Raw genomic sequence first — 13,400 nt, forward strand, 5'->3', positions numbered from 1 at the left:
CTAGCCATTCTCAATAAATGTACTTACCTCAAACGTGAGTTCTGTGACGTTTGTATTATTCAAATGATCAAATAAATTGATGGGCATAAAAAAATCTGCTAGTTTTTCATTAACTTTCTCAAATTCGATGGAATCTAATGCTATTAGATCTGGAAAATTTACAAAAATGGTCAATGAAACGTGAATAATGCAATATACAAAAAGATAATGACTATGAAGTAGAGAAAATATTAATGTGGTATTAATCATGCAACATTTTTTTCAAGCTGGTAGAAATCTAAGAAAATATGGAACGATAAAACATCTGACGAAGACAAGATGAAAGGATTATTTGAAAAAACGGTTAAGCAACAGTAGATAATATTACATCAAATATTTCAAGTGTTCAAGAAACTAGGTGATTATATTTTACCAGTTCTATTTAGTCTGTGTATTAAGGTACAACTATCAATAGGCCAGAAAAGCTTTTTGGGTTCATTCATTCTGCCAGGCACTCAAAGAAACGGATCAATTTGGGTAAATCATGAAAAAACTAAAAAGAATTTGGAGAGATATCATGGAACAAGTGGAAGGGGTACTGCTCTGTTATTGATTGCTGAGAAAGCCAAACTGCTGACCGTTCTGACAGCTACTTCAAAGTCAAAAATTGCTTCTATAAAAGTGGACCATCGTACATGTGGTAATCAAAGACGATAAACATTCAGCGTACAGAATGTTCGTAACCATTTTTGATGGAAAACTGAAACAGGCTCTACAAATCTTGAAAGGGGTACCATCAAGGTAACCGGATTACAAACGGAGAACGGATAAAGAGAATAATGAGGTAGCATCCTAAAAATAGTTACTTTGGACCTCTGCATCACTCAAATCAACTTTGATCACAGTTTTAACACGAAGTGGCAGCAAATATGCTAATAAATGCACTGAAAAGTCCCCCTTGGTGGACTAAAACACTGTAAGCACTGAAGCTAAAGTTGCCAATGCCATGAGGACAAACATGTACTCACAATGGGTAAACCAGACCACAAATGAGTACAGGACAGTGATAAGGACATTCAGACGGGATGATTGGAGATTATTTTACAGTTAAATAGAACAAGGAATGAAAGGACTAGACTTGATAAGATACTTCTTAGGAACCCACATGATATACTGGGCTCCCTCGTAAACTCAAACGGAGATTTCTCGGAATGGAACGAAGAAAACTGTTTTTTCGTGCATATGGGGAAGATCTCTGACAGAAAAAGCTTTCGAGTAAAGTCTCTTTTTGTGGACTAAAACACTGTAAGCACTGAAGCTAAAATTGCCAATGCCAACAGGATAAACATGTACTCACAATAGGCAAACCAGACCACAAAGGAGTACAGGGAAGCGATAAGGACACTCAGGATGATTGGAGATTATTTTACAGTTAAATAGAACAAGAAATGAAAGGACTAGACTTGATAAGATACTTCTAAGGAACCCACAGGCTATACTGGGCCTTCAAGCTAGCTCAATTGGTTGCATCCCGGAGTTCGAGCAAAGGAAGGTGGTTGTTAGAATTCTAGCTAAACTTGTCCGGACTTGTCTAGCTTTTGGCCAAATAAAGATCCGTCATATTAAAGACCGTAGAAAGAGATACCTCTCAAACGGCAGCTTGCATACCTATAAAACTGCGATTTCAAAATAGGCCTTACCAAGACGGTATCTCTATGATGGCCCATATGGGGGGCTGGAGGTTTTGATGTGAAGATTTTCATAGATATAAAGAGAGTTTCTGCAATACCTCAGATATCTAAGAGCCAAAAGAAGTTCAGGAGCTCCACTGCCTTGTACAGCGCAGTAGCATTAATGGCAATGTCCACCGAATCAAATATGATTCTTGAATGCTACAAGGTACTCAGATTGTAGATACATCCTCAGCTGTCCGGCTCAATGCCATAGAGGAAGACATTATGATACACATCTTCTGCAGTTTTCCAATTTTTCAATTCTGAAGAGCCTACATAGGGTAGTGCAAGGGATTGGTATTAGTAGGAAACGGTTGGTCTCTTACATATCGGTTAGATGCATGAGAAATAATAAATAACGGAAAATTTGGAAGAGCTAAAAAGCGAAACTACTACTAAGTAAAAAAGAACATCAGTAATATGAGAAATCGGAGTGATACTAAAATAGTAAGCTAAAGACATGAAAAAAAGTATTTGATAAATCAAATACAGTCCATAAATTTTGTGACTGTCTAAATATTTAATGACAAATACTGAGATAAAGAAGAAGATCAAAAAGAATATCAAATCTTCACTGAGATTGTTATTAAAAAGGAAAGGAGGAAATTTCGAGAATAAGCACGGATGTAAAACTAACTTATTCGAATATTCAATATTGAAGAACTCACTCGTAACAGATAGGTTCCCACAATTAAGCTTTTCAATCAATTTCTCAATCAAGTCTTCATCATTTAAGATCGCTTCGTTTTTTCTTCCATTAATTTTTGTGAAGGACAAAGAATCTAATCTAGATTCCGAAATATTCATATCAAATTTCAAGCTCTGGTTCCTGCTTATACTTAAATAATTCTCACTAAGCTGCTCCAAGTCAAATTTTGTTACATTTCCAATAACTTCCCCTAAAACAGTATGCGAATAAATATACAGGGTGTCCATAAATCCGACTGCTAACGCTATAGAGGAAATTCCATGGGTCAAATTATGCCCATGGTATTAAAGTTTTAAAAATAAAATAATTTATTCTTCATAAATTGTTTGGAGTGATAGATTGTTATTGAAACTTTTTGACGATTATCAGGTTCTTCTAGCAAGAATAGATGATTTCTAAATTTTTCCAGAGGCGTACAGCAGGGGTCAAGGACACTTTTTCTACCTCTGAATTCTGCGAAACTAGATAAAATGTTATTTTTTTCGAAATTTTGAGTTTTCATTCTTTGATAAAAAAGTAACAGCAAGTCCACGCTAAAATCCAGCTTTTTCGAGAAAAACATCATTTTTGACCGCTCTTGTGATTATTAATAAAAATATAAAACAGTTTCTACCGAATAAAGTTACATCGATAATTTTGTATTACAAAATGATATCTGTTCGTTAAACTATACGTTTTCTTCGCAAAGAATATTATCTTTTACTATGTTATTCCTGTTTACGGAAAATTTTTAATTTACATTAATACCATTCAGATAAAAATTTCACACAAACAAGTAGAAGTAATCTCAAAGTTTTTTTAAACACGCCTTGATCATTCGCACCGATAACATTAAAAAGTATTTGTTCTCATTTTCCAATAAGTGCAACGAAGTTATGGTGAGATTCCATTCATTGTTAAGGGGTTAAAAAAATTCAATTTACAAAAATAAAACGTAAAATTATTTGATTTTTGCTGGAGTTGCTCCTTTAGTTTTCAGAAATGGCAACACTGATGCGAATATGTCAAATCTGATATTATAAAATGTAACATTTTTATTGGTAAACTTAGAACAAGTTGTCATATGAGTGCTATTTGCATGATTTATTATGACTTTCTACGTGGATTAGACTAACAACAGTGTGCCGATCAACAAGCTTCACTATTGGGGATGAAACATCATCTAAGGTAGGGTGACCATTCGTACTGATTTTACCAGTATAGTACTGGTTTTCAGGAAATAAGTCCTGGTTAGTCATTAAACAAAACTAGTACACGAAAAGTAGTGGTTTTAGATTAGAAAACATTAAAACAATAAATTTAATAAAATGAAAATAATAAAACTAGAACTGGCAACCCTGATAATTCTATATGATATCGTCAGGTGTCGCTTGAGTAGGACCGTCACGATATCTTACTAGTCAGTGGTGGTTTGATGTACTACTGTGATGTACCTAAATTATTATTATCTCGGCGGCAAAACGACGAAAGTTTGTGTTTAATGATGATTTAAAATTAATATATACATTTATTAAAGAAAGTAATAATATTGATCATAGTGAAGTATATTGTGAAAAATGTAGAAGTACGTTTTCTATTGCAAATTGTGGAAAAAGCGACATCGAAAACCACATAAAAACAGTTAAACACAAACGAGCAATGTCAGCAGCAATTGCAAGTTCGAGTATGACATCATATTTTAAGAAAAAAAAATTTAAAACTACCGAGAAGAAAATAGGTTTATGGACATATCATACAGTTATGCATAATCAATCTTTTCGATCAATGGACTGTACCTGTAAACTTATCAAATTATGTTTCGATGGTAAATTCACATGCCCTTGGACCAAATGTTGAGCTATAATCACCGATGTACTTGTTCCTTATGCAAATGAAATATTGACTGAAGATTTGAGAAACGTAAGTTTTATATCAGTATATTCAGACACGTCAAATCACAAAGAAATTAAACTTATTTCTTCACTTGTTATTTTTCATACAAGAATGGAATACAGGTAAAAATTATTGGAGTAAAGGATTTTCCAGGAGAAACGTCTGACATATTTACCGAATATATTGTAAAGCTCTCAAAAAAAAACATAACACTAGCTTTGGAGTCATGGGAAGAGCCGGGAAAAATATTTTCACCAAGCTAAAAGCTACTTTAGATGTTCGACAGCTTATGGGAATTTGTTGCTCAGCGCATATTTTAAATATGCATATTTGAAATATTTCCTGCGTTAAAATCGTATTTTACGTCTAATGAAAAAAACCGACAATTATTAAAAATTATTATGAAGATCCCGAAACTGGAACTTGGCTTTTCTTTCTCCATAATGTGTTGTCAATGTTTCATAACACGGTTTTAAAGATAAAAGGACAGGATATGAGGTGTGGCTAGTAAATAACGAGACTGCGCGCCTAGAGGGCACCCTAAATGGGTGAAGTAAGAATCGAATAGTGCGTTGAGTGTCTACATATCTTGTCTATGGACGTCCCAAAACACGTTTCAGTCACTATTATAGTATTTGTGCAGTAGCGGTTTGAAACGAACGTGCTTTCTTTTCGTGCCGAAAACCATGTGTGGCCAAAACAGAAACAATCAATCTAAAATTTCTCGTTGAATTAAAAAAAAAACCGATTGAGTGCTATAAATTGTTGTAAACGGCATATGGCAATTTTCTACCTCATGTGCGCGTTTCTGGTGTAAGCGCTTTAGTGTGTGCCGAGTGATCACTGAAGATGACCAGCGTCTAGGTCGCCCTACGGAAACAGTAACTAAAATCTTCCAAACTGTGCGTGCAGATAGTCGAATGAGCATCCGGATGATTGCCGATGCTATAAAAGCCGATAAAGAAACAGTTAGAAAAATTTTACACAAGGAATTACACATGAGCAAAGTCTGTGCGAAGTTGGTGCCAAAAAATCTGACTCCTGACCAAAAGTTCTTGCGTCAACGGGTCTACTCAGATTTCCTTGATTAGTTAAAAAAAGATCTGCTTTGAAAGGGATCCGATTTAAAACGATAGAAGAGTTAGAGCAAAAAACGGCAGAGACCTAAAGGTTCTTACCAAAGAAGACTTCCAGCACTGCATCGATCAATGGAAAAACGTATGGAAAGTTGTGTGGCGAGGAGTGGCGAGTATATTAAAGGGGAGCATTCGAATGTAGAATAATTTTTATAATAAAACCCTTTTTCGTAACCAGTTTCGTTATTTATTAGGCAGACCTCGTAATTCTATGAAACATATATCATTTATAATGAGCTTAAAACCAAAATTGCTGACAGGATAGCAAGTGTGTTTCTGCCCCTGCAAGAAATCCTTGTTGATTGTCAAAAATAATTTAAATGAAATATACAGGACAACAAAAATTTGTTAAATTCATTTCTCAGCAAAATATAAGAAACAAACTGAATTAAATAATGGTTTATCATGTTATGTTTATGTTTATTATGTTTTATTTTTTTATTCAAAATTCTTATTTTAGTTATCACATTTCTTGTGTTTACATAAACGAAACATTTTTTGATATCTAGAAGTTTCTTATTCACTTAGGTATACAGGTGAATTTTTGATAAAAATTCACCTGTATAGGTCAACGTTTTTGTTGATGTGTTCGAATCACATGTTTTGGAGGTTCCTCAATCGGAATGCAAAACATGCTTCGACACTTGGTTCCAACGCATGAAAAAATCAATTAATCTTAATGGAGAATATTTAAAAAAAAATAAAGCCATATCTTATTATAAATATTAGTTCTTATTTGTCTATCTCAAAACTTAATTAGCAACCCTCGTATATTACCAGTTGAACAGTAATAAATTAAATCTTTCGCGCAATGGCATAAAATTGTCATTCTACTTATTTATTTGTACTCTTGTCAACTAACGAAGAATTCAATTAATCTTGTTTTCTGGACAAACTATTGAGATTCATAGAGTAAAATTATTTAATGAAACAACCATAATCTAACACACTCTTCTTCATATACCTGAAACTGACTACAGAATTTTAACATAAAATGTGAACATATATCAAGAAATATCATTTTGCTTTGCAAATTACCTTTTATCGTTATATTTCCAGCCCCAATTTTATCAAACGTTACGACTTGGTCAATGTATCCACCATCTGTTACGTATAAATATTCATTTAAACTTAAGTTGTTAAGCGTTTTGAAAATTTCCAAATTCGCTGCTTCTATTTCATCAAATTCTATGCTTGAATCAATGAATTGATTGGTTTTTAGTTTAGTAAAAGTATCCAGCTTAGTTATATTCATATTCTCGTATAGGCCGTGTACATCAAGTTTCTGAATTGAAACACTTCCGTTTAATACATTGTAATTAAGTTGTTGATCGGTATTTTGAGTAATAATCGAATTTATCTTCACATCGTTAATTGAATCTGAATCTATATACAAAGTGGAAGTTTTAAGACCCTTTAGAAATTCTTTCGAAGAAAAAATTGTTGCATTCACATCATCCTAAAAAAAATGAAATAAAAGTGAAAATTTGATGTTTGAAATCATCCTACATCAAAAATTTTTTGATTATATTGATTGGAATCATATATCATATATTAAATTTCAAATTCGTTGGTGGGCCAGATTGAAAATAAAAAAAATGAACTGATTTATTATAACATTTTTTTTATTAAATTATATAAGTATATAATATACGGTTGTTAAAAATCATATCGAAGTAATTATGTTGAGCTCGACTTCTCTTGTTTTTGATAATTATGGAACTTAACACAACAATTATGGATATCGTACGCGTACGTCACAAACAAATGCACAATACCTTTACAGTCACTACATCGCGGTGCAATTAAAATCCTTCTCCAACCGTATCGCTTCGATTACTCGACTCAACTGACTCCCGTTCGCGCCGACGCGCTCGTTTTATATGGTTAATGAAGGCTCTACTCTAGACTCGAAGCGCGTGGTCGACAAAAATAATAGGATATTTCCGCTTGATGTTAAAATCACTTATAAACATCCGTAGACTTGAGAGTATGAGTATTTAAAACATAGAGTAATCGAATGAAGCGTAAAAGCTCTAAAAAACATGATTCTTCTTTCTGTAACGCATTGCGATTGTGGGGCTTATTGATACGGTCCAGGAGCCGGAAGCGGCCCGTGGGGCGTATTTTTGACATGACTGATCTAATCAGTAATTGAAGACTATTAAATGTTGTTACAGATATAAAATTCTGAAGATCACGATGTGTACTTTTCAAGTATATTGAAATTAATAGTAATTTTTCGAGAGGAAGTCAATGTTAAATACATAATTTCTATACATAGTGTATCTTGGAAGTTATTGTCAGCTCTAAGCCAAAGAAGGAAGACGTACAAGATTAATTTTGTAATTTTTTACTATACCAGACACAATATGGGAGAAAAATTAGGCATCACCTTAGGTAGCATTAAGCAAATGATTTAGGAACGGGTCGGTTACCGCAAAATTTCTGCCAGATGAGTGACAAGAATTTTGAGCAGAAATTTCCACGCTGGAAGGTTTGCTTTTGGGTCTTCCGCAACGGTATGAAGAGAAATAAGGGAATTTATTGCACCGAATATCACCAAATACGCGACTTATATACACCACGCCAGTAAAGCGAACGTTGCTCTCTCACCGGGAAAGGAGTTGTGTACCTTGTTTTGGAACATAAGAGGAGTAATTGCAGTTGATTTTTTCACTCACTATTACAGTAACCTCCTAAAAACACAGTGAAATCTGTGTACAGATCAAAACGACGCGATATTCCAATCTGCTGTATAAAATTGCTGAAAGACAATATTAGAGCCCATTCAGATCTGCTTAAGATGGAAACTTCAAACGAACTGGGTTGTTTCATCCGACCACAAAATAGAATGCTAGAACTACGGATCATGCTGACTGCATTCGACGAAACGCGAACGGTAAACTAGATAGTTCGAGCCGACGAGGCCTCCTGCATGAATATCTGCCCACACTCACACACACCCCAGGCAGGTTTAATTCTTCTTCAAGGAAGACATGAGCACTCTGGTCGTTCCAGTCCACGTCGTTACGTCGATTGACCGTACCGTAACGCTCAGCTTGACGGTTGTTTCATCCGACGACGAAATGAAATGCTAGAACTACGGATCATCCTGACTGCATCCTAAAATCACAGTGAAACCTGTCTACAGATCAAAACGACGCGATATTCCAATCTGTAGTACGATATTGCTGTAAGACATCGCAATAGCGCATTCAGATCTGCTTAAGATGGATGGGTTGGTAGACACTGGAATATCCTTATAGTCCCAATTTGTTGCCATGATATTATGATTTATTTGATCCATTGGCGGACTGCGATTCTAAAACAATGCGGAGGTAGAACTCCTTCGTGCGCGAATGGTTACGAGAAAAGACGAAAAGTGTGTGGAGTGTGACAAAGACCCTGTAACTTGATAATAAAAGTTTTATATCAAAATTCCGGCTCATATTTGAACCACCTTCGTGATATTAAGTCAGACGACGAAGAAGACCGCGTCAAACGAGGTTTCACAACCATCACAGGCGTGCGCTGAGATGTTACCAAAATTGTTTACTCAGTACTATCGACATGCGCAAACGTGATCTCCTATTTTTAAATAACATAATTATAGATGATGAGACTTGAGTATTTAGATATAACCAGTTCATCACGAGTTGTCTAGCCTGTTAAACTGTGAAATCCAAAAGTTATCGAGATGTTATCGAGAAACTGAAATGCAGTGGTTAAGGCGTTCAACTAGACATCGGATACAATTGGAGGCTGCACCACGACAATTATGTACTCGGCACCACACAACGCTTATCCTATTTGACTACCTGGTGAGAATTAACGTTCTGTACAGCCCGAACATAGCAGTGGGATGCGAGAAGCGCACGTGCATCGAGCGTGCCGGCACATTTAGAAAATATTTCGTGCATCTAGCACACACTATCAGAGAGATCGTTCGACGAGCGCACAAGAAAATTTGATCTGCTGAAGTGAGTCCTAGGGATGGGCAAACATACGAACTTTTGAATAATTATTATCATTAAGACAAAACCAAAAAATATCAGCTACATCTAAGATTGAACAAAATCAGCAAATGTTAAATATTATATTGAACAAATGATAGAATAAATTATTTTTTAAGAATGAGTATATTTTTGGTATTAAATATATTATAAATTAAGTAATTAAAAAAGTGGGTATTTCGAATTTTCCACAAAAAAACCTCTTAATTTATGAATGGTTAAGGTTAGGTTAGGTTAGGTTAGAGCTTGTACTTCGGTATTGTATTACATCTCCAAAAAAATATATTCAAAAATATCTACCGCAATATATTTGAAAGCTGAGACTTTTTGGAAGTGATTTACGCAGATGGAGCCTGTTTTTAATCACTCGTATCAGTTCAATCAATGATCGACTGATCACCGGTCCTATAAGTGTGTATCGGGAATGACATGAGTAGAATTGGATCCGAACTACTAATAATTCTTAACCAATAAAAATAGGTTGGTAGATATATGTCAAATGAAAACACTGCTCTACAAGTTAGGAATTGATGGATACATCATAATTACTTGTATTTGATAAAAAATCTACATACTTTTTATTGCTTTGCTTATAAAAATTACTTCACTTACTCGATACAGGATATCTTGAAGTGATGAATAGTAATCTTCTTGATTGAAGTTATTTTTAATGAAAATGTTTCCTCTGATTTCCAAATTCTTGAAAAGAGCATTGGATTTAATTTCATCAACATCTGGTAGTTGTAGATTGGGTGGAAATTGTTGAACGAGATTTCCAACTATCTTTCCATAGACCTGAAGGAAATAACCTCTTTCTAATTACTAATACGGGAACTTGGAATTGACAAATATTCATAAAAAGTAAATAGAACTTCGTTCCACATTCATGGTGTTAATGATAAACAACTATCGTCTTTCATGAAAAAAATATAATAACAGTATGTTAACACACATTTTGAGTTGAAAATTATATAATTCAGAGATTTGCAATTGCGCGGAAAATATTTGTAAACAAGATGTATTCCTTTAAAAGAAGGGAGAGAATTATCCAGTTTGCAAACACCCCTTATTCGGATACTTCCATTAAAACTAAAACAGAGGATGTGTCTGAAGGAACCAAAAATGGCCGTACTAAATAGCTTATATATGAACAAATTAAAAATCATGTGAAACAATGATACAGTATCTTTTTAATTTTCAGATTAAAATCAGTAATCACTTTAAATAAAATGAAGAAAAATCTAGTTTACATATCTTCAGCGAGAGTCGCAAACCAAGTAATTCCGTTTTTTTCTTTATCAACATCTTGAAACCATTGGATAAATAATTTCCGAACTCAACAGATAAATTCATAAAGATACAAAAGAATCCGTTATAATTCGAAAGTCTAAATAAAAAACTTCGTAATATCTCACGGCCATTTTGTTTACAGCTGACATCTCTCCGTGTTAATTTACTTAAGCTGTTTTTCTTCAATTATTTTTCCGATTTTTGATATGTGGTCACTTTTTCAATTTTTCATTAAAAAAATCAGGACAAGTCTTCATTCAAATATTCTTTCATCGTTAAGTTTTTTGCGCCTACTGAAAAATTTGAAGCTATGCTATCTTTGTACATGTAGTATTATCTATACAGTGTGATTTTTTACCAGTTGTTTACAGTAATGTATTTTAAATTCTTTCGAAATTAGTGATTTATTGTAATTTTGATCATACAGGTTCTGAATCTTGTTATTTCATGATTTTGCTTTCAAGGACAATAAAAAACTGATAAAAAAATTGGTGATGAAGTTTTATTTTAGCCGGTTAGGTATTGAAAATAGAATATATCTACTTATACAGATTAGGTAGTTTTAAAAATTTTATGTTTTAGATAAAAATGTTACTATCAAAACCATAAATAACGAACTGAATAATAATGAAATTATTTTTATCGAAAGAACCTATTTATCGGTGTTATTGATTTGTGATATAAATATAAAGAGGAAGACAATAACAAAGGGCATTATTAGAACGAAAAAGGCTACGAATATAAACATTTCGTTATTGTTCATGTTGATTCTTCAAAAGAATTCGTGGAAAATGGGAGTTTAGTGTTTTTCACCAAACATCGTCGTCAGATTACCACGGTGAAATATTTACAAAATGGATTGCAACACAGTTAATTCTTACTTAAAAAGAACCGTCGTTAATAGTAATGGACAATGCGCCTTATCAAAGTATACTTGCAGAAAAGCAACCTTCTAATTCTTCAAAAAATATGAACCATTACAGATTGCTAAAATGAACCTAAAAGAAAATGTATATGTCATTGATTAATTTGATGAATATAGATATTGGACCAGGGATAATAAATGCTGGTGAAGACAGCTCAGATTCCGAATTGGATGAACTCTAAAGCAAGATTTTCTGTAACAATATAAATCAGTTTAAGAAATGTGATTTTAATTTAGTTAGAGGGAAACCTCTATATAATACTTCACTTTTGTGAACTACATGTACCTACTTATGTAAAATCCAAAACATCTTGCAAAAAATCAGTTCTCCAGTAACAAGTCGGCTAAAGATGGTTGATACTTATTCAACCAATATATCGATATTTATATCTAAAGAGTTCTGTTTAATATATCGATGTGAACCATACAGAGGTCAGCATAAATTAGACAACAAATTTGAATTGAGAGAAAAAAATACGGCGTCAAAATGAAAATATTGAAAGAAATTACAAAATAGAATCGAAAAAGGGTTCAAACTGATGCCCATCTTGATCAATGCATTTATGGTAACATTTCTTAACGGAGAAGCATATCAAGCTGACCGCGAGGAGTTTCAAATTCTTCTTCTTCATTTGCAGTTCGGAAGTCGGGAAAGTTGCGAGGTCTTCCAGTAAACACTGTCTTTGAGGAAGCCCTACAGGAAGAAACCGGTTATTTCTTCTTGGACGTAATAATACTACAAAAAATGTCGTCCGATACAAGGTGCATTGAAGAGTGAAACCTGTACACCAAATCCTTATAAAAAATCCGCCATATCCATAGTTCTTTCGCAGTTGATTTGATATTGTTTCTTATTGATTTTTCCAATCTGAATTCAATAAAACTGTTATTTTGTAGTAAATCCCGCCACATTCTAGTGCATTTTGAGATTTAGTTACAATATTCGCCAAGTCTAAAGGCAATTACACTATTTTCAATTTTAAAATATGCCAAATCCAAATCGGTCAATAGGAGCGTCTAGTTTCGTCACGTAACTACCCATGATCCTCTGATAGTTGTTTACCTTTTATGCTTTATTTTCCATAGAGTGTTTGGATTGATTGGGAAAGATCTGAAAATGTAGGACACTATTCTTAAGCCAGAAGAGTATGAAGAAGTTCTGGGGAAACACGGAATCGTTCATCATGTTGGAGTCACTGAAAGTCTGAATCTAAAAAGTACAGCTTGTAACACTTCAAGTTCAATCCATCAAAAAGAGTTGAGTTAGAAGAGAATTCTGGTCAAGGGTGAACTCTTTTATAAAACTGAAACTTGTGGAGGAAAATCATAAATCAAAACATAACGATGAAGCTTCATCCTGCATAAAATTACGGATGTTCGCGTGGTGTTGGATCGTTGTCCATTTTCACAGATAATTCTTCGAGCATTTCCAACTAACTTTGACCTTTAAAAAAGTACGAGCCGACGAGACCTCCTGCATGAATACCTGCCCAGAAACACAACCAGGCAGGTTTAATTCTTCTTCAATGAAGTCATGAGCTCTCTGGTCTTTCCAGTACATGCAGTTATGCCGATTGTCCGTATCGCTCTCAGCTTGAAGGTTGTTTCATCCGACGTCAAAATGGAATGCTAGAACTACGGATCATCCTGACTGCACCCGAGGAAAGTTGTTACAATACTGGTCGTCCAGGACGCGGCGCGTTGAAAACAGAGCCCATTTTTAAAAATTTCTGGTAGGTC

At 34.1% G+C, this 13,400-nt stretch overlaps 1 protein-coding gene across 1 annotated transcript in view; it reads right to left on the reverse strand.

Annotated features, from left to right (window-relative positions):
• Positions 1-13,400, reverse strand: part of LOC130891177 (uncharacterized) — a 62,092-nt gene that overhangs the window by 17,439 nt on the left and 31,253 nt on the right. Inside the window, exons 12-15 of the mRNA XM_057795776.1 lie at positions 10,058-10,240; positions 6,468-6,888; positions 2,381-2,611; positions 28-149 (exon numbers count right to left, since the gene is read on the reverse strand). Coding sequence (XP_057651759.1) covers positions 28-149; positions 2,381-2,611; positions 6,468-6,888; positions 10,058-10,240 — 957 coding nt within the window. The remainder of the gene's footprint in view (positions 1-27; positions 150-2,380; positions 2,612-6,467; positions 6,889-10,057; positions 10,241-13,400) is intronic.

This window comes from Diorhabda carinulata, chromosome 3 (assembly GCF_026250575.1).
Source record: "Diorhabda carinulata isolate Delta chromosome 3, icDioCari1.1, whole genome shotgun sequence".
NCBI lineage: Eukaryota > Metazoa > Arthropoda > Insecta > Coleoptera > Chrysomelidae > Diorhabda > Diorhabda carinulata.